The sequence below is a fragment of the Thunnus albacares genome, chromosome 20 (assembly GCF_914725855.1).
Source record: "Thunnus albacares chromosome 20, fThuAlb1.1, whole genome shotgun sequence".
Lineage (NCBI taxonomy): Eukaryota > Metazoa > Chordata > Actinopteri > Scombriformes > Scombridae > Thunnus > Thunnus albacares.
The window spans coordinates 23,728,378-23,750,956 of NC_058125.1; the positions used below are offsets into that span (position 1 = coordinate 23,728,378).

Genomic DNA, 22,579 nt, shown 5'->3' on the forward strand with positions numbered 1-22,579 from the left:
ATACTTATCTCCTGTCTCAGCTTCTGTCCACTCATGTAAAGCATATGCTTCCAATTCTGTCCCTTCTCCTACTTTGGGAGGATGGATTGAAAGACCCTTACCATTCAAATCAGCAACATCTTTTTAGCATTGGATGCACGAAATAAGATCAAATTAAACATTATGAACAAACTCATTTGCAGCCATCAGCGGTATCTGCTTGTAATTCGCACTGTGCTTTGAAAAATGAGCGGTTTATTTACAAGTAAAGTCTCAAAGACAAAGCATTAAAAATATTAGATACTGTAGTTACTTTGAGTGAAAATACATCAGGTTGGACTATGAGTAGCTAGCATGCGAGCGGTGTAAGTAACATTCGTGTAATGGGCCAGTTAAAGCAGTCATTTATAAATGTTGGGACACTAAAGAAAACATTTTCAAATGAAAACAATATTTTGGGATAATGAAGTTTCGTGCTATGAACTTTCGTCCACATTTCCGCTGTACGGGCATTTGTACAGACTGACAGCGACGGGAGCCAATAGAAAGCCTCAAATGTAAGAATTGACCAATAGCAGCGCAGGGGGGGAGGGTTGTTATCAAGTCGTAAACGGTTAGTAACAGGACAAGCAGGTAAGTAAGATTTTGTCTTGTTATTTTCCTCAAAATTAACAAACGCTCCGCTTGTCAGGAAAAAACACTCATTTGGTTAAATCGTCGGCTGTTTGATTTGAGTAGGTTGTATTTTTTAAGTGCACTTTTCAGCCAAACGTGCAAAAAAAACGGCAGTCATTGAGAAGTCAGGATGGGATCGGGAAGCAAACAAGCTAACGAGCATTAGCTTAGCCTGCTAGCTAAGTTGGCTGTTATTGGCCAGCCGCTCAGCGTTAGCTCCACTACGTCGGTGTACCCCAAACACTAGCTTAGAGAAAGTAGTTATACCACAAAAATTACTGGCAGTGAACTCTTTGACGCGACAGTCAATAAAGAAGCCCCTTTCGTAACTAACGTTTAAATTTCGCAGCTTGGTGTTGACATCATTTAATATCTAAAACTTTTTCATTAACGTTATAAATTTGCAATGATAACGTGAGTGAAGGCATCGTTAGCCAGCTAGCGTTAGCCTGCCAGCTGGACGTGAAAAAAAAAAACACCGAGACTCAACAAGACAGTTAAAGGACAGGTTCATAAATTTTCAAGTCTGTCAAAAAAACAGCCAGGTGCCCAAAGGAAGATTGAAACTGTTTTTATTGCCATAATCATCTCCCCTGTTCATAACGGCCGTTAGAAGATCCCTTGATAATGCACTTACATTGTAAGTGATGGGGGACAAAATCCACAGTCCTCCTTCTGTGCAAAATTTTATTTAAAAGTTTATCTGATGCTAATATGAAGCTTTCCGTCCAAAAGAGTCAAATCAAGAAGCTATCTTTTAACGTTACAGTCTTTTTAGTGCCAAGGTCCCTCTTCTTGATACTATACTTTCACTGCAGCTCAACAGGGAAACACTGTCTGAGGAAACACAAAGAGGGAATTTGATGCTAAAAAGACTGTAAATGTGTTAGACATCCACTTGACATGAAGAACTCAGACTGCTGAAGCCTCATATAAGCTTCACATCAACTTTTAAATGCATTTTTGCACAAAATGACTGTGGATTTTGGCCTCCATCACTTGCATTGAAAGCACATTTGAAGAGGATCTTTTAATAGCCAGTATGAACAGGAGGAATAATTACAGCCAGGAAATCCTCTTTCACTGTTCATATGGACACCTGACTGTTGTTTTAAGACACACTTGAAAAATTGTGAACCTGCCCTTTAATTAACTTTATGTACTGAGCCTGGCTCTGTGCCGAAATATTCAACTAACGTTTGTCTCTTCATTCTTTTTGTTCTTAGGTGTCATGTTATTTCCACGTGTGGACACTGGGATTATGGCCTCTTGGATTATTAAACGGAGTGTTTCAACAATGGAGTTAAAGGTATTCCTAAATAAGCATTACTACTATTTAGTTTTTATTTTTGAGTGAGCCGGAGGGCGTGCTCTTAACCACTTCTCACCCGCGGTTATGGGTTCTTAGAAGTGGCCAGAACGAGAATGAGATTGTGGATACTTGCGGCCGAAATTAATTTCCATTTTAGGGTGCCTTGGCTCACCCTAAAGGTACGGCTGCTCTTTCGTCTCAAGGAGCCACATGAGGTGCAGCATCTCATTTAGGATACTCACTGGACTCATCCCACTGGGACACTGGGCATGTCCAACCGGGAGGAGATCAAGAACATGTTGGATGGATTACATATTCCAGCAAGTGTGGGAACGCCTTGGAATTCCCTGTGAGCCCCCAAGAGGAGCTGGAGGATATGGCTCAGGAGCTCGAAGTTTAGGCAACTTTGCACAGCCTGTTGCCACCATGAGTCAGAACCTGATAAGAAGACGGATGAATGGATTTTTTTTTTTTTTTTTTGGCATTTCCCTGTATAGCAGAAGAGGATAAATGCAGCTTGATGGATAGTTATCAAAGACGTCAGCAATTTGATGCTGGCATTTTAAGGCTTTTATGTAGATATAGATTTGATATAATTTCGACACAGGCAATTAGACAGCTCACTCTCTTTCTCTCACTCACACATGCACACACATTGATAATAACTAATTATGCATGTCTACTCTGGTAGTCTGATAATGAACAGAGGCCATGCCTGACCTGTTGGAAGTAAGTGGTATGCATTCATTTGCATTATTTAACAGTAACATTGGTGTACGTCAGTGTGAGTCTCAAGCACCGGCTGATCAGGGGTACTGAACTCATCCAAATTCACAACACTTACGTAACCCATTTCTGATGATTAGCAGGCTTAAAGTAATGATAAACAACATTAACATATTGACATTTATGTGTTATAACCTGTCAAATAATGTCATAAAACATCCAGTGTGTGACATGTCTTTCCTGTGAAAATCCTCTAGTGCACAGGAAGTGATAAACAGTTGTTAATTTCAATATTACATAAGATAAACTGGATTAGCATGAGCAATGATAGTCACTACACAGACAAAGAATAGGCGAGTAACTAATCCTCAGTTTAAAATTCAAGACAAGATATCACAGAACTGAACACGTAGTTCAGTTCACATAAATACTCGTATAATGTTACAGAGGCCCCACAACTACACTGTAACATGAGGATTTAGTCATAATAAGTACCAACAAACACTGAGTGACTGAACGAAAAATTCCTTAGATCATATTTCCACCTCTAATGTCGGCGTCACATTTTAATACTAATCATTGTAATGCTAAGACAGACTTTCATCATCTATGTAAATAAATGTATTAAATTCTTAAACTTAATTTTGAGCTACATGATGCAAAATTTAAATTTTTAGGGGCTTAATTCTCTCATCAGCCGAAAAAGCTAAATGGAAATACAAGGCTGTATACATTCATAAATTAGATGCCAAGTCCTATTTCTAACAGTTAATAATTATAGGGGATGGGCACAAGTAAAGCAATACCTACAGTCCAATCCAATATCTCTGCAACAAGTATTAATTTCCTAAAGCTAGGGCTGGGTACAACACCAAGTACCAAACACTGTCAAGTACTGAAGGCTGGCATCCAGATGTCAGGTTCAATTTGTTGTCTTGTTGATTTATTATTCGACCAGCCAATTCCCAATTTGAATCACAATTTTGCCAATTTAGGACTAAAGTTTTTGTACAGCTGCTTGTTCTTAGACAATATTTAATATTTGAGAACTTTAGCCTCATTTTTCTCAAAACAAGGTATCGGTTTAGTATTGGTGCTAAACCTCAAGTATTGTATTAGTATCAAAAATATCAGTTTCAAACAATACCCAGCCCCATTTAAAGCTTTTTTGTACAGTTTTGTTGAGACTGTAATCATAATTGTTTATCATTATAACTTAATTATAACTATAACAGTTTGAGGTGGTGTTGTACTACATTATAAAATATTAGGTTCATCTTAATCTACTACAACTCAACCAGCTAACCTCAAATGAAAAATTAGCAACCTCTGAGACAGACTACAGACTAAACAAATCATGTATTTGACTGCATTATATTATTGTTTTTGCTTTATGTCCACCCCCTGTAGTTTGATATGTTGAGATCAGTGTAGGTCGTTAGGTTGGGTGCAACTGGGTGCTTTCCCCCGATCCGTACACAGCAGGTGACGTTGTTTTCTATTTGGGCTACAGCTGAATTTAACAATCATGTGTATTAGAGCTCCTTCAAGTGGCCACTAGCTGTACCTTCACAAAGGCTGCTGTAGTGGACGGTGATCTATAGTTCCCTTTCAAAAGTGACATGAAAGAAAAGAGGCGATCTAGACTCAGCTCAGTTTTCTTTATAGGGTTAATCCCCTCTATTGTTATCAGAATCAGAAAGAGGTTTATCGCCAAATAGGTTTACTCAAACAAGGAAGTTTCCTTGGTGATATGGTGCATAGCGGTCAAAAAATATACAACACAAGCACCTGTACAAAGAAAGAGAAAAAAAATACAACCATAAAAGATAGAAGATATAACGATATGAATAAAAATGTACAATTAAAATGTGAAATATTGTAAATATAGTAAAAATATATTCATTTATTTCACAAGATATTGACTTGGATTGCTTAAAAGTAACTATAAAAACAGTATAAATGGTACATGTAGTGTGCAAATGTAAAATTACAAATAATTACTATACTGTGCCATAGTTTAATGTGCACATTACTTTAATGCAATTATTTGTTATGTAATACCTAATAGAAAAAAGTACCAATTATAATTTAGCTATTTAAAAGAGCAAATCAATCCTTTTATGTAGGGACATGTCAGTTATATATTAATCTTGGCTTGGTTTTGTGTCCATGTGCTTTATGTGGATACAAAACATGTGCAATAACGGGAAATATGTATTGCACGTACGGTGGATGAGAGAGTCATAAATAGCAGTGGAAATATTTCCACATTACCTTCCGGCAGCAGCTTTTTATAACAGCCTGGTTCTAACAAGTGCAGAATTGACATTGCGCTATCTTTTGGAAGACAATGCCCTCCTGTGGTATCTTCTTTTGAGGTTTTATGTCGTTTCTTATCTGCCCTTTACTCTAGTGGTGAGTATGAGAAATGTCTCCCGCCTACCAGCAAGCAACACACGCACACGCGCGCACGCACACACACAAACACACACAGCACTTCTATGTTTGTCAGACTCAAATCCGAGGGAGAGGAGCTAGCCGCCATTTTCTAAGCGTCTCTCCCTAAAACGAGAGAAAAGGGCTCGCGACAAACTGCCATCAGGATTACATTTCGCTTACTGAGAATCGGGATTTTTGTTCAGGAGTGCCGTGAAATCCTCTACATGTGAAGTATTTCGGAGTAGAAAGGACTGTTTCACGGCCTCGTCTTATATTCGCTGTAGCGGCGAGGCGAGCTAGCAGCCGAGCGAGGTGTAGATCGTTGATTCGCCCGTCGCCTGAATCCGGAACGGACCCGGGCGGCTCTGTGAACTGGGCCTTTTCTGGCATTCTGGTTGCATTTTTGGACCCGTTGATGGCATAGTGATCGAGTCAAGACGCGTTTTTGTGATAGCACCCTTGGTTTTTTTCACCAAAAAACTGCAGGGGATTGTTGCCGAAATTCCCTCGGATAGTGCAACCTCGTCACGTGGTAGGTTCCTCCTTTTTCTTTGTTAGCGAGCTAGCTAGACTGGCAAGGTCTACTCCCAACTTCTCAGCTTTTGACATATCTGCATTAACGCTACGCACTGTTTGATTGCCCACCAGCCAGTATGCTCAAGCAGGGCAAATGACGGTCACCATAGATTTACAACAACAGGCTTCCTGTATGTATTTCCTTGAATTGCAATGCATACCATGTCTCCACTATGCATTAGGTCTTAACGCGTTGTTTAAAATAAGTTGTGCGTGTGTGTCACGTTATTGTGGTCAGATATTAACGCGTGCGATGTTGCAGTATCTGGATTTTAACTGTGATGCAAATGCATGTGATACCGTGGCTTTTTTTTTAACGTGTAATGCATTTTACGTTGGGGCGTTATTGACTTAAAACTATTACCGAGGTGAGCGTAGGTTACGCAGCCAGTGACTTAAAATGTTTACTTGCCCTAACGAGGTTTGCGTGAAGCTGCACAAGACGGGTTTCACTTAAAAAAAACAAAACAAAAAAATACCAGAAATCGCTAAGTTTAGTTGCTGAAACGAAAGCGACAAAATCACACATAATATGATGAGGGGAAGGTAGCGTTACACTGCAGTTGGCTTGAGAGATCCCGCACGCTAGCTTGCGAGCAGGTTGTTTCTTGCATCAGCAGCTTTCCCGAGCTAACGTTAGCCAGAAGCGAAGCGCACTCCGTTGTACAGGGTGACACGGTTTAACCAGATATTTATCTTTCGCTTCGTGTTAGGTTGATGTGGTTGATCGGTGGCGGATTTTTTTTTTCCTCCCCCCTTTACTGGCACGGTTCAATGAAACAACAAAACACAGTCTGATCTTAAAAGGTTTTCCGCGGAAGCTGTTAAGGATTCAAGGTTGTGAAATAACGTTATTACACTTGTAACTGTTACGCACCAAGAACAGAGGCGCCAGCCGTCCTTTTAAATTTACAAATGTTTTTGTAAACACCAGGAAGACATTTTGGTGATTACGTTATGGTTGGCTAACGGTGGATGTGGACGTTTTTGTCGCATCTCTAGCCAGACAGTTTAAAGAGATCCAGTAGTTATCGAACATATTAATCACGGTTATGCGATTACTGACGATAGTTATTCAATTTCCTTTCTTGTAGCATGAACGAGGTCGGTGTGTTTGGAGCGGAATGGGCGGTTTTAGGTAGATGAATTGCATTGCATAATCTGCTTCGGAAATACCAACATGGCGTAGTGCGCGCTGACTAGAAACTGCGGTGAAATACTGAGCCCCATTCATCTGACCCTGCAGACGATACACGGAGATGCAGCTCGCTTTCATCTAGTGTTTTATTAGAAGCAAGTCTTTCTTCAACTTGATATGGATAGATAGGCAGCTGTTGTAACTGACATGTTAACCAGTGAAACAGGCATTGTGGTTCTGATTATATTTATAGATATTTGTGTATATACATACATATATAAATATAAATATATATATATAAAACATATTAGCTGGTAATAATATTTGGTAAATTAAGAAGGTATAATAGGTTGAGCTGAAATTGACACAGGGACCTAGAGAGGATGACATCATGTGCTTTGGACTAATGCTGGGGCCTAAATCCACCTACTTACACTCCCTGTGTGGAACCCTGCTGCACACTGACTTGCCAGGCCACATGTAGGGCAGTGGGGTTTGGACAATTTGCATTGGTTTTCTCTTTCTTCCTACATCAGAATTGAATTCCAAAGCTTATTCTTTTGAAGAGGAGCCTTGTAAGTAAATTACAATGAAGGCTTGTTCACACAAGCATGGGTGTAGTGGGAATTATTTATTGGCTTGGGATTTAGCTCAGATGTCTGCTGTTATTCCATCTTTATCGTTAGCATCCCACTCCCCAAGGTCAGTGCATATTACAAGTATTTTTGTGTCTACTTAGTCTTGGAAGAGGGTGTTTGTGGACCTAACCCTAATCCATTACTGTGATTACAGTGGAATCAAATTACATTTTCTGGGTTTTTTTTTTTTTTTTTTTTTTTGTCAACCAGGTCAACAAAATGTCACCACTTCATTTAATTAGGCTTTTTAACTACATGAGTCATAGATATTTACTTTTGTGCTTGAGTTAGTATATGAGACTTAATTTTAAGTAGTGGTATTAGTGCATTTTCGCAGTTTATATTTGGTGTCAGATGTTTAACAAATGCTCCTTTCTTTTTGGGTGGTGTTGAAGTAATTTTCCACTCACTCTTAAGGCTTACAGAACCTGTAGTGCAAGTATTTCAGTTGTATGTTTCTATTATATATAGGTACAGCTTGACTTCCTGTTGTTTTTCACAAAATCCCCACTGAAGAAATATGTAATATTATGGAGAAATGTGCATAGAGATACTTTATATTTTTGTATCAATTTAAGTTTTGAGTCCACTTGGTCACAAAGCACTCTCATTGCCTTTGAGACCAAGCTATTGTGTAACTTGTATTAAGGCTATCAAGTTAGCTGTCATTTCTAACTTAAATAATTGAATGCACTAAAAAAAAAAAAGAATAATTGTGAGTTCCCTAATACGAATTAAATTCCTGTAGAGCTGCAGGATCCGGTATTAAATCAAGATTTTAACATGTTGTAGGTAGCGTCTGTATGTGTTTGTTTACACTATGTGGTTGTGGGTGCATCACTGTACTAGGTTGGGAATGTTACCTCTGAATTGTTGATAGGAAAATATCTCCACCCAACACCCTCTGGTGCCAACTGGATCAGAATTTGATGCAATAATGTTTTATGTACGCTGAAGTTTTTTAGTTAATTAGATGACTTTGTTAAACTTTATTTCTCGTTTCTTTTTTTTTTTTTTTTTTCTTTTTGTTATTCCCAGGCTGTCCTCTGGGGCAGTAAGCGGGTGGTGTGGAGCAGGCCGCGGTGCCCGTCCCTCTGCACTGCATGGCTGCGATGGCGCCCGCTCTCACCGACGCCCCAGCCGAAGCTCACCACATCCGCTTCAAACTGGCTGCCCCATCCTCAAGTCTCTCACCGGCCAGTGCAGAGAACAACGGTAACGCCAGCAACATCCTCATCCATAGCAGCGGCCCCGCTAAGTGCAAAGCCGCCCCCGAAGAGTGCCCTCTTGACTTTTGTGGCGGCGACCAGGAGCAGCAGCAACAGCAGCCCCAAGCCGACTCTGTGGCCCAGGCCTCGACCCTGGGCAAGCTCCAGCCACTGGTGGCTTCTTACTTATGCTCTGATGTGACACCTGTCCCTTCAACTAAGGAGTCAATCAAGCTTCAAGGAGTCCTCATCAAACAGTCTGTGTTGAAAAGCCACAGAATACTGCCCAGCTCCCTGCTAAACGGCGGAGGAGACTTCCTTTTGAGGAAGAGGCAGGCGATAGAACTTTCTGGCGGCCAGCTCAAAAGCCTCATGAGTGGCAGCACGAACGGAGGTGGCCAGCCCATGGCACCTGTCAATGGCCTGGCCAAGAAGCTGGCCACTATGTCTGGCTCTGGCTGTGTGATGGCAGTGAATGGTGACAAGCCTTCTGCCACCACAGACTCCCAGTCCCAGAACCTGCCCTTGGACTCTGAGACCTTGACAGCTACCTTATCAGGGCATATCCCGGTGAAAGGAACCCTTAAACAGAAGCATTCCTCTGGGGTTTCTCAAAATACAGATGGAAAAAACCTTGAACCACCAGTGCTTCAGTCTGCTGCACTTTCCCCCTTTACCCATGACAACCCTAACCCCTCTGTACAAGTGAATTTGGAGGAGGCTGATTCACACACGCCTACCAGTCAGCCACAGGGTTCGGACAGGGAGAGACCAGGTAGCAGCCAGCAGGGCTCCCCTTCTTGCACACCTTCACCACAGCCTCCTCTTCCTTGTAGTTCTTCCTCGGACAGCCTTGAGGCCCACGTTAGGGAGCGCACCCTTCTCAACACCAGCCGCCAAGCTGAGATCGAAAGCCGGCTGCGGCGCTTGCGCAAACGTCTTCAGGTGGTACAGGCCAAGCAAGTGGAGCGGCACATTCAGCAGCAGCTAGGTGGCTTCTTGGACTCGGCTCTCAGCCGGCTGCTGGCTGGTAACCGCAAAGAGGCGGCAACCCCTACAGCTACATGGAGGACCGGACGCCACTCTTCCTCAAACAACAGAGACGGTCTCAGTCGCTTCCTGAAAAGTGGCTCCATGCCCTTGGAACTGGAGAGGCTGTATCTGAGCGGATCAGCCAACCTTCATTCAGCAGAAAGCGCCTTTGACTCAGATGTAACAGAAAGTAGCTCTGGAGGGGACTCTGACCTGGAGGAGGAGGAGCTGACCAGAGTGGACATTGAACAGCGACATGTCAAAATGTAAGTTTTGTAAAGTGTCCCTCATTCACTGACACATAAAGCTTGCTTGAAGCTATACATGTGTATGTGATTCTACAGCACTGGAGAATTCACTCCAGCAGAGAATTCAGTATTTATGTGGGGAAAAAAGGTTTTTACAATGAACCCCCTCTGTAGGATTCAGTAAAAATTGACTATATTGTTTTCTACACTTGCCCCCTACCAAAAGTAACTCGCATTACTCTCACAACCATGGTGCTCGTAGCTCAAATGTCCCGTTAAAGTCCCTGTATTTCCAGGCTCTGCAAAACGCTACTCAGGCCTAGCAGGTGCTAATGACAATTATAACTGCCTCATCTGCCTCAGTAGTGGTTGGTTGAAACTCCAGGGAGGGGAGAGAGATACCATTCCCCCAGAGAGCATGTACAGTGGTGTGGGTGGTATCATCCTGTGGAGAACACAAAGGCTCGAATGGACTCTTAGTGAAAAAGCTCTCTCGTCACACAGTGCTTCCTCCTGAGAGGGCCACGGCTGAAACTGAACGCTCTGTTTATCTGCATAGCGAACAAGTGAGCGCCTACAGAGCCAGTGAATGTTTTGGTTTTAACTGAAACCGAAAAGAAACGCCGACTCGGGCGGCAGTGGTTTTGTAGAAGGTGCAGGTTTTATGTTTTTACACGCTGCCTGTTGTGATGTCAGGTTTACCTCAGCAGGAGCCTGCAAATGTATTCCATGGGAAGTTCACATCACAGTACTCGTTTCTGTGTCATTAGTGTTGGGAAGGAAAAAAAAAAATCCAGCAGGTGGGTCAGGAGCGTTAATGGACTAACTGGCCTGTGGTTGGATTGGGTAGATTATTAACAAAGTCGCTGAGATCACTGATTTTTATTATCCTTTTTCTGTGTTGACTTTAGACCTTTGACCTAAATATTTTTCAAACCTAACAGGAAGTGGTGTGTGCTGCATGAATGACACAATAGCAACAAAAAAAAAAGTTCCTATTCGTATTCATACTTTCTTATCCAATTTAAGATCAGAGGAGGTATTAGATCAGTGTGTTAACAGCTTCATGTGGAAAAGGAGTTTAGATCTGACAGCTGGGTGTTGTTATGTAAGATCCATTTATAGTAAATTAGCAACAGTGTAGAAATTTTGGAATATTGTCCTCCATGATATGGATGTTTTGTTTTTTATTTGTGAATCATAAAATTAGACATTAAGGCAGTAAAAAGCCTTTCAGGTGAACTAATTTGACTGTGAATAAAAGCCCTACCCTGGCAGTTTTATTGTAAGTAAAGACTTAAATTAGCTGTTATGAATGTACAAAATAAATCAAAGATTGATGATTATTCACATCATTCAAGCTTAAATATCAAAGCCCTTAAATAATGAGTATATTCTGATACACAGTCTGATATTTTTTATTTTGGAATTAGCTGTATGATAATCAGTTGATTAATCATTTGTTACTTATAACTAAAGGATAAATATTATTTGCATCCCCACTCTTTTTATGATATTAGTCATATGATTTGGTTGTTTTTCTTGTAGTCAAAGATGTACCCATCTAGAGGGGTTTTGAAAACTGAGACTCTTGTGAATAGTAGGTGTTTTCCACAGTTTATAAATGTTCTTTGAAATATAGCAGGAGATATAAATCAGTTTATTTGTTTGTTATAGTAAATGGCATTTGAGAGGGTCAGCTACATTAGACTCATGATAAAAATAGCAAATGGCAACATTTTAAACAGTATTTTCTCATTAATTTAGGAATAAAATGATCAGATGAAAACGATCAAATCTAATATCTTGGACAGCCATGAATTGTTATTTTGTATTTGGCTGGAACTGACAATATTTATCATGTGCATATTTTGTAAACACAGCAAATAATTAAATTACATAAATATAAATACCCTACTAAGGCAAATTAAGTTAAAGGCTGCATTAATTAAAGGTCATCACGGTGTTATGGAGGATTGGTTTATAGATGCATAGTATTTAACCCTTTGTTGTAGCACTACCTCAGCACAGTCATACATTATCCAGCAGTGTTGTGCATATTTTTTTACAAACCCAGAGTAATCATCTCCATTCTGTCATATTCATGCTCTGATTAAAATCATCCGGCTCTGGTTGTTTGCTGAGACCAATCATATTTCTCACAGCCTCCGCACACTCCATGTAGCACTACTACATGTAGTTAGATCTTTTGAAAAGGCACAAGAAAGATGTTGAGGTATTATTTAGATTTAATAGAAGGGCTAGGGTAGCTGCCTCGATAATACAATGGTAATATGACTCCTACCTCGCTCATTACAGCCATTGTTGCTTTTGTCTCTATTATGAAAAAATACTAGTAGCATTTTTTATCATCTGCCTTAATCTGTTTTATTTTTATTTATTTGGCAGGGATGATGCATGTAGGCATTGTTGCATTTAAATAAAATGCAACCGATGCAGTGTATATAGGACTTGTAGCCTTTTGCAGTCCTTTTCCTTTGTCTTATTTCCGTAGTCGAGTGTAGAGGACTGTCGGTCTGAGCACTTGGTGTTTTATGGAAAAGGTCTGGGGCTGGACCTGGGTTCAGCTGTGCATCTCCACTCAGCAGAAGTAGGAATGGTACTGTGTTTAAGACACGCCGTGTGTTATTTCCTTTGTAATGTTGGTCTTTGCCTGTTGCAAAGTGGAGTAAATTACAAAGTATCCCCTCGCCAAAAAAGTTCAATTGTACTCTGTCCGGTAAGAGTGAAATTTTGGCAGAGGTTTTTGATGTTTCATCTCTTCCTGATTCAAAGGAAAACTTAAATCATCAAAGCCTGCTTATGGCTGTTTTGTTTTTTTTGGCTTTTGTTCTTTTCCACTTGGACAAAGCTTATGTATGGGCGAGGATTAAAGACACTCACCAAAACACACACCAAGGTAGATAAAAATGGCAAGAAAAGGCGGTATATAGAGTAGGGCTGGGCCATAAAGATGTTCATATCAGTTAGGGATATCAATTTCAGTTAATTTTGCTTTGGATAGACCGACGCCCATTAACTGGTAACTAACTGGTTAATTTTAAAGAAATTTGATGTAGCCTATGTTTGTGAGAGGTGGTCAGAGTTAACATGTGTTTTCAATGTGTTCAGTCACAGTAGCTCTTGAAGGAATAACGTACTCAGGCTTGAGTTACTGAACTAGCTCTTTCAATCCTTCACCCTCTACCACATTGATTGCCAGCATATTGGTCTCAATATTCAGCACACCGACTGGGTGATGGCCAAATAAACAAAGTAACACCTATGTTGTTATTACAGATAGACTGTAGGATTAGCGCGCTAGGCTAACAGTCCGTCAGCTGTGTGACTTAATGTTGGCGCCGTGATGTCTTTCAGAGCACACAAGCACCGTAAACACACCTGTCACCTGACCAGTATGGTTCTGTTAAACCAGAGACACCGTAGCTACACCTTACACAGTATATGGGCTAAGCACAGCAGGGCTATGCTAACGATGCTAGCCATGCTAACTAGCAGCTAGCTGCCGTGCAGGTTGGTAAAAGGGATGCGTCACGTCTTTCGGACTGTGGGTTGGTGTTTCTGTCAGTGTTGGAGCCTCCGTGTGAGGAGCTTTGGTTGGTAAATGTGTGTTTTTAAAACTTATTTCAGGGTTGCGCTCATTCTCAGTCCGGCAAGGCACCGAAATTTGGCACCATCCGATCTCACATGAAGATCTATAAACTGACATGTGTAACCAGTCAAAAATATTATCTGTGGTTAACCAATTAATGGTTAACCGTTAACATCCCTAATATCAGTCAATACCGATAATGTAGTTAGAGAAGTCAAATCATTATGTCTTTTTAACGTTTAACGGCTGAGTTTGCTCCCGAGTTAAAGTTGAAGAAACCAGACAGTTAATTGTGGTTTTATGGTCAGAACATGACAAACACTTACCAGACAGCCAGACATTTCACAAATCTGAGGTAGAACATTCAAAACAATTGTAATGATAATCTTTTTTTTCAACATCAAAATATGTATGAGTAAAATTAAGTAAAATCCTATTTCCACACATCTAAGATGGTTCGGACCACAAAGTGAGTTACATGTCCAGTAACACACGATAACGTAAGCATTTAAACTCCAACTAAATAACAGAAATGAAAACAAACCCAGTACATAGCCTAGACAAATCACCTCTGCCCTGATGAAGTTGTGACTGACATGCTGTGGGAAGCGTATTGTCTCATTTCCTGTCACAAGTAGTGTTTTTGCTGCTCTAAACCTACTTCATTTTGCTGTATTCTTCTCTTTACAGCAGCAAATTACCCGCAGTACATTTAAACTTACTTAGTTCTGCTCAAGCACACATAGCTCTCTCCTTCTTTTAGCAACTTTCTCACTACTCCCACGGTTGTTTACATACTATTCAGATCTGCTAGTTACTTTAGCTAAGCAGTTAATGACGGCCGCTCTCCTCCCCTCTCAGTTTAATTATATCAAACATTTATATTGAGATAAATATTGTTATGGTTTTATCGCCCAGCGCTAATGTAGAGGAAAGTGTGGAGCCTAACAAATCACCCCTGCTGTCGGCAGCCATCTTGCTATGATAAGGTTATCTTTTGTAATAGCAAACATGACACATCTTGTTGCCGCTTTAGCATGAAAGCTCTCCAGCAGCCAGCCATTATGAGGGTTTTATTGTGAAGCAGCTAGAGCTTCTTTTCACCATTGTTAACAATTGCTAAGTCCTCACTGTGTAAATATAGGACTTTGTGCACTTACTGACATTTTTCAGTGCTTTTCTTTCTTCTTTTTTTTTTTTTTTTTTTTTTAAAGTGGATTTTTTTTTTTTTACTCTACCAGTATTAATTGTCGCAGGTGAAAGTGAAAGTCTACTACTGTTGGTGTGAACCAGCACCTCCAAAACATCGGGCAAATTGAAGTTGCTGACACGGTGACAAGTTTTACTTTCAGACTGAATTCCCTTGAACCTGTTAAACAACTAAACCAAACCAGGTCTACTACGCGTTTCGTTTGTATGGCTACATGTAACACAGATGCAGTCACTGATAACTGTAGTACAGTAGTAATTCAGGCTTCTGGTTGTGTATATGGCTTATTAAAATGTAACTTTAACACCACAATCCTATAAAGGTGGATTCATTTGATAATGAATCTAGTTGACTGGGAGGGGATTCTGATTATTCAGTATAATCTTTACCCACATAATGTCCTGCTGATATTGGATGGTGGCTGTTTTTAATAATGATTCACTTTCCCACATGAGTTGCATCAGCAGAACCAATGTCATTTTTCAGCCATGTGAATAACCCACACCTGAAAGCACCTGGCAACCGGTTCAGCCGTGTTTTGTTGGCCTCTATTACTCGCAACACAATGCCTCAAAATCATGCAATTTGAGCATAACAAAATAAAACTCGGTCATGTTAATTTGCTCAAAAGATCTTGAATAAGCAGCGTTTGAAAGTTTTTGTGTCGCCGTCACAATAGCACCAATCATTTTTATATGTTTGCCAAGCGGTAGCACATGTAAGCCTAATAATTCCCTGTACACCGAGCGAAAGCTGCCATGGAAATCTAAAATTGTCCGACTGTAATGCCCTCATAAGCAGCTGCCCGATGCCATTGTATAATCATCCACCCCACAACAAGTTAAAAACTGGTTCTCTACATAGGAGAAACCTTACTTCACTGTGAACAAGTTAGTAGTCTTCCAGGAAGTAGGGCGTGTGAGCGTATAACCATAATGTCACATTTTCACAACTGACATTTTGCCTCAGTCACCAATTAATGGCTTACAGCACTACACCAGTAAACACTACAGACAATGTAATGTCTTCTTCAGGCAGAAGCACCTCAATTATTCAACGTCAGCTGAGTTGACAGCAGTGTGGAAAATAACCTATTTGGGCTGCTTGTATGGATGCAGTGTATTGCTTACAACTAATCCCGTCATCCCTATCTATACTGTATACGTGGTTTCCCGTATCTTAGAGGATTGGGGGCCAGCCAACATCTGTTGCCATGCTTATGCTGCAGGGCCTTTATGCTCGAGCCAGTGTGTCTGTCTGTGAATGTGACGTCCATAATGGCCTCTAGCAGGGTGTGGGTGCTGCTAGCCTCAGAAATGAATGTTAATACGCCAGTCTCCTTTTTTTTTTTTTTTTTTAATACTAGCTGCACAATTACTTGGTGAATACGTTTTAGAATTACATATTCATGGAAAGTCTGTCATTAGGGCACGTTACACGGAACACGGGTTGCTGTGTTGAGAAAAGAGTGGGCACTGTGTCTTGTTTCTGAGGCAACAATAATGCTCATCAGGAAATCTCAGATCTTACATAATGGCTCGTAGACTGACCAATGAAAATGTCTGAAATTGTTATCTGACTAGCGCTAAAATGTACCCAGGTTTGCAGGCTTTTTGTCTGCCAAATGATAAAGCTAAGGCCAGAGGATCCAGAGTGTTGCTTGTATGGTCTTTATGCAGTGAGACTGTTAAAATGCCTGTCTTCCTGCTGCTCTTGAATTAGGGTAACTGGGTTGGCCGAGACTACAGCGTGCCTTTCATGCTTATGGCTCAGCATTACTCTGCAGTCTGAGTAGCTTAGCTATGTTTTTTTTTTTCTCCCCTCTTTCCATTCCTCTGTGTGTGTGTGTGTCTGTGTGTGTCTGTCTGTGTGTGTGTGTGTGTGTGTGTGTGTGTGTACTTATGTATGTATGTGAGTGCATGTATAGGTTTCTGTCCTGTTTGACACATCTGGATGTGTTTAGCTCGGCCCGAGTTCCTCAACACGAACCCACAGGCGTTACATAACCCCCCTCTTTTATGTAATGACTGCTGCAGCTCTCTGGCTGAGTTTGCCCTCTCTAGTTTTTCCTGCCCCACACCCTGTCGGCCTGCCTCGTTCAATCCCGACTCCCGAGCAGTTTCTTCCTGTAAAAAGACGAGTTTAACCAGCTGGCCTGTGAAATTTCAACCAGCCATCCTGGCAAATCGGAATAAACCTGAGAAATTGTTGTTTCAATCTCCCAAAACCGTTCAGTGTTTGGATCATTTTCTGCTCTTTCAACACGCTTTGAAAATCCTTGACTCTAGAGAACAAAGAAATTAAAATGACAGCTGCTGCTTTGATTTCTCTTGTTCTCGTTAGTGAGCATGAATGATGACTGACTGGTTAGTGAAGCATAATTGAAAAGTGGTTTTATTTCATTTTGTATGGAAAAGCAAAATGTCTGCAGGCTTTTGTTTTGCCTTACCTCTATTCATAACAGTGTCCTTCTGTCAGATTCTGTACAAGGAGCTCATTTTTCAAAATGTGAACATGGGTATGAATAAAGTGGAAATCATAGAATTAGCTGTTACCTAATGTACATAATTGAGCAAATCAAGTTAACCACGTTGTGTACTGACATAGGCTGTCCTGATCAACTGTTTTTTGATATTGATTATCTGTCATTAATCACAATAGAGTAGTTAGATTTTCCCCTCATAATATATTTAGGTACATAGTCCACCATAATAGCCTGAATTAAAATGCCAGTGTAGTTTAGATTAGATATGTTTGACAGCCCAGTACCGCACTGCTGTGCTTTAATGGCCCATTATAATCCTGTTCTTTTGTAAGTCCTCAAGAGAAGGTTGAACTCCTGTGGCAGGAAGGTTTGGAGACTCTTAACCTCTGTTCTCTGCCAGCCAGAGCAATATCTGGACATTCATATCCTGTTTTCAATCAATGTGGCACATCTGTGTAACCTTACATTGAAGAGGACCTTTTATGCTTTTCCTTATTTTCAGTCATATATATATATATATATATATATATATATATATATATATATATATATATATATATATATATATATATATATATATATATATATATATATAATGTTATGTCAGATGTTCATATTAAACATGGCCAAAGTGTCAAATAATGAGGTAAATATCTGTGGAAGTACCTTAATCCCTGTGAACAAAAAGCACCTGCTTCAAACTGCTCTGAACTTTCCGTTTCCAACATTTTTTTTTCCACTTTCAGTCCAAGCTGACGTCGGCTTGTGAGGGATTTCTTTATATGGTCATCTGCTCCACGCACAGTGTGCTAGTTCACTGCTGCCCTCAGCTACCGTTATGGTGTTTTTCCAATGTTTTGGGGGGAGTCAGGCCGAGCCATGACTCGGGTCGAGCTGGCACTCTGAGAGTGTTTTTCCATTCCACAGCAGGGCAGAGTAAAATAAAGTTGTTTACCTGTTGGAGGCGTGCTGGTCATCTGTAGCTCGTCATCAAACACCAGGCTTCCGGAAAGTTGGCCAATCAGAGATGAGAGGGGAGCCTTAAAGAGACAGGAGCTAAGACTGCCTGTTAGAGACAGAGGCTAAACTGAGGGGCAGCAGAAAGGGCCAGTATAAGATAAATAAGGAGGTTTTTTTGAACTGTGAGTCATGCAGAGCTACTCCAGCAGAGTCCAAAAATAAAAATAAGAGCTGGAAATGAGCATAATAGGTCCTCTTAAGTCTAATTAAGGAAAAGGGAAAGGCGCAAGCTGTATTTCCAACTAAAACTCAAAACTGTCTGGTCTGTATTCTGTGCATGAAAGTGTCAGAAATCAGCTGAGCGCAGGTGATGTTCACAGCAGCGAGCGTGTGATGGACATAAACGTTGCATGGCTGCATATTTCATGCTATTCTGATGCAGCTCAATTCACTTCCTCTTCTGTATTCATTGACATTTTTTGCGGTCTGTACTTACTGTTCCTCCCTAAATTCATCTTTGGCATTTTTGTGCCTGGGTGTTACAGAAGACAGTTATATGACATTGTTTTTTTTACAATAATGATAGATTTTTTTAACTGAGTATTTAAATGTACTGTAAATGTATTTTTAAAGGTTTTTCATAAGGTTGCTATGAAAAATCTTGAATTGTGTTTAGTTGAATTTATGCCGCATTCCTTGGAAGTATTGCTCGCTCTCATTTAATATCAAGTAATATATTGATTATAGAACGCAGCAGTAAACTAACAATAGTGCAGTCATGTCCATCTTTTATTAAACAAACACCTGTAGAGGAGTGTTGGAGACAGTATCATGGGTACGTCAGAACCCTTATTTCTGAATACTTGTATCCTTTCATGCAGCAGATCAGCATGTGCACAGTCTGCCGAACATGTGTTCAACATTTACATTGCAAGGCAGCTGGATTTGCAAGAATCCATCTTGTCAGGCTTCAAGTTATGCACTTGTGGCCGAAACTCAGCGGTTCAGACCAATCGGCGTCCTATGAGAAACTACTGGCAGCCGCGGGCGTGGTTTACGTGTGACGAAAGCGAGAAGCGACTGTTGGTTTGAAACAGAAACGAAGAGGTTAATGTAGATGCATTAATGTAGATGTAGTAATATCAGAACTGTAGAGTGTTTATATAACCACATAGGGAGCTAAACTGACTTGCTAGGTTTCAAAGTTCCTCAGACTGAGGCTTGTTGTTTCCTCTTTGGTGCCCTCCTAGTATGTCATATGGTTTGTTGATCTGATTGGTTGAAGTTATACATATATATGATATACAGATGATTCATCCAATCGCCAAATATTTTTTGAAATCACCGGCCCTTTTCCAAACAGTTTCTAAGGACGACTTCTCGGTTGGTTCTGTGTAACAAACCATCTGGTGCGTCAGGTTAGTTCAACCCATGTTTGACCCATTCATAGTGCTGGCTGATGAAACGATAACAATATATCAGTTTATCTGCTAGAGAAACAATAACAATATATCAGTTTATCTGCTAGAGAAATTCCAATCACCTCAGCCATTTTTGGTAAAGTGTGCTGCAGAATTACACAACCTCTTACAAGCATCGGACAAATACCTCCCCAGTTAGAGAATTAATCTCCTTCCACCAGCCAATTGTGCCTCCATATGGAAAGGAAGTGCACCCCCTCCAGTATTAACAAACACACTATGGAGGGAAAGACGGCAGGAAGATGAAAGATGGCATAAGATATTTTCGTATAATGGCTAGCAGAGTGTGGAGAGAGACAGTCTGTGCAAATTTAATCAAAGATGATGAAGTTCTTGACACATAAAATGTGATATAAATGTGATTTCTGTGCGTTTTCGCTTGTAGGGTGTTTTCTCATAAGAAAATGGGTTCTCTTGGCATGAAGGAACATCACACGTGTGTCCTGTGTTCATGGTAAATTTCCAGAGGAAGGGAATACCAGGTGTAGACTGTCTCAGTGGCCAGCCATCAGCCGAGGGGCCTGTTGTTTTTGGTGGAGAGCAGGGCCACGTTTTTTGAGCGGTCATGTTGGTTTTGGAAAGGGTCAGTATGGTATAGGGGTGCCCAGCACACCATACAACATATGTGCTGCATCCAGAGAAGCACCACAATGGAGAATGTGCTGACAGCCAGAAAACGGTGGCTGTAGTGATTGCCGCTGGTGCTTTGTGTGTGTGGGAGTCGGGGGGAGGGTGGGGGGGGGTGTGTGTGGGGGGGAGGAAAATATGTCCTGGTTAGAGGAGGGGGTGGAGCTCCTAGTGTCGGGAGGAGGAATTTCTCAATGCTGCGAAGCGACCCCTCCTCCTCCTCGTCCTCCTCCTCCTCCACTGTGATGATTAAGGTCATTGGACTCCTAATGGCCTCTGTGTGTTTATATTTTGCTAAATTCAAGATTCAGCTCTTCCTGCATCCCTTTCACCGTCTATATTAGTGGTTGCCAGCTCTCCGCAGGATCCTGGTACTGCTGAGTTCAGTACTGTGGACGATTATTCATTTGAATTCACCTGGCATGTCAGGACTCAGCCAGTCCTTATGAGTTGGGATAAATTGTCCTTCACATACTCCATCCTTAATTCCCCACCTTTCCTGGTCAGGTTTCAGTGTTCCTCTGCTTTGATGTTTCTGGATGGCCTTGCCAGCCTTTGTGAGCAGGCCAACATTGAGTTCTTTTGCTTCTGCTTCAGTGGTTTGAGTATCTTTTGTAGTGTATAATATGAATATATGGTCCTGTCTGTCAAAGGGATTATGATCCTCCTTGAGATCATTTTCCAGTTCACCCGGAGGGACGTTACACCTGGGCCTTTATCTCCCTTTTTGCTAGATCAGTCGTCCACCCACCGCTTGGCGAATCATGGGACACAGGCACAGCAATCGGTGCGATAGATTGCGCGACACACTTTGCGCCACCAGCGTTGTTTCTGAGAGTCTCCACAGGGACACACGGATGCAAATGAATTGCCAGTGCATTGATCTGATGCGCCAGCCATGGGCGTGTTCAGGAGCGTTGCAGTGTTTATGAACACTCACCACACAATGTGTAAGAACAGTACGTGTTTGTTTATCTATGCAGAACAGAGCCGGAGTCTATAGAATAGCAATAGAAAGTGTCATTTAGCAGGAAGTGCTGCAGCTGTATTTGCAGCAGTGTCCTTGATATACTGTATTGCAGTGAACAAGCCATAGATGGCTAAGTGTCGCTTCTGAGTAAAGGAAGGAATCAAGACGTATTTCATCACACTGATTGGTAGCTGATGTCTGCATCAAACCCACAATAACTCTCCTTCCGCACAGTTTCACATTAAGACAGGATTCCTGGTTGGATTATTGGTTATCCCAGTGTCTGCTGCACTGTTCCCTGACCCAGCCCCACCCCCTCCAGCACCCTGTGGCCTGTAGATTGCTTTTAAAGCCCGTCTGTTCCTCTCCAGGCTGCCAGAGCTTCCCAGTCCTTGTTGTCCTTCTTTTTTTTTTTTTTTTTTTTTTTAACGCCCCTCCTCCTTCCCCCCTGACGTCTCCTCTCCCTCTCCCAGCAGTAGCTTTTCTCGACTTCCTCCATCCTGGTGGAGCACTGAAAATTGAAAACAGAGACGGGTGTGGAGAGAGGAGAAAGCACAGAGGAGTGCAAGGTCTATCTTTGTCTGCCATCTGAGTCATTATTTTCATTGTTCAGCCACGGTCACGGCAGCCCCTGTATTTTGATGAAACGGCGCCCTCTGTGGTCGCTGCCGCACAGTGCAAGAGCAGACATTTTCCTCTCATGTCTGCCTTTGAAATGCCCATTCTGTGTGTCATACTGGTAAAATGGAGTACTCTGCTCTCAGTTGGCATTCATTCTTTGCCATGGAATAAATCTGTGAAATTGAAATCCTCATTTTTATACCTCTCCTACACTTAAGATATAAGTCCGATCACATTGTGTTTTTTATTTGAATGCTTTTACTGGGTGCCTGCAGTTGCCATCGCTGGGAGCTTTGTTTAATGCTGATTCACTGACCTCTGCAGTCTGACAGGGGAAATGCTTGGAGGCTCATTAGACAGTGTGCTCTAAATGATCAATTTTAGTGTTTTATCAGTGTTTTGTGTTGAATTTCAGTGTCTTAATAGGACGCCTCATGCCAGACTAGACAATCACCACACCAGCCTGTACACTTCCTTATAACTGTGTTAATCTATTAAGGAAAACAAATAGACATAAATGTGTATAAAACATTATATTTGTTGTGTATTTGTGGTGGACAGGCTGATTCATGCACAGTTTCATCCAGAATGTCATCTATTCGCCTTTAAAGCACTCACACCCCTTTTTTTTTTTTTTT

General features: G+C 41.2%; 1 protein-coding gene across 4 annotated transcripts in view; it reads left to right on the forward strand.

Annotated features, from left to right (window-relative positions):
* The first annotated feature begins 554 nt into the window (after positions 1-554).
* The window catches only part of kansl1a (KAT8 regulatory NSL complex subunit 1a), a 32,829-nt gene continuing 10,804 nt past the window's right edge, over positions 555-22,579 (forward strand). For 3 of the 4 annotated variants that reach the window (XM_044338125.1, XM_044338127.1, XM_044338128.1), the window contains exons 1-2: positions 5,144-5,666; positions 8,525-9,992. In XM_044338125.1, the coding sequence (XP_044194060.1) occupies positions 8,590-9,992 (1,403 nt within the window). In that variant the 5' untranslated portion in view covers positions 5,144-5,666; positions 8,525-8,589. Of the gene's footprint in view, positions 613-1,880; positions 1,964-5,143; positions 5,667-8,524; positions 9,993-22,579 lie in introns of those variants that run through there. The other variant, XM_044338126.1, reaches the window with a different exon arrangement.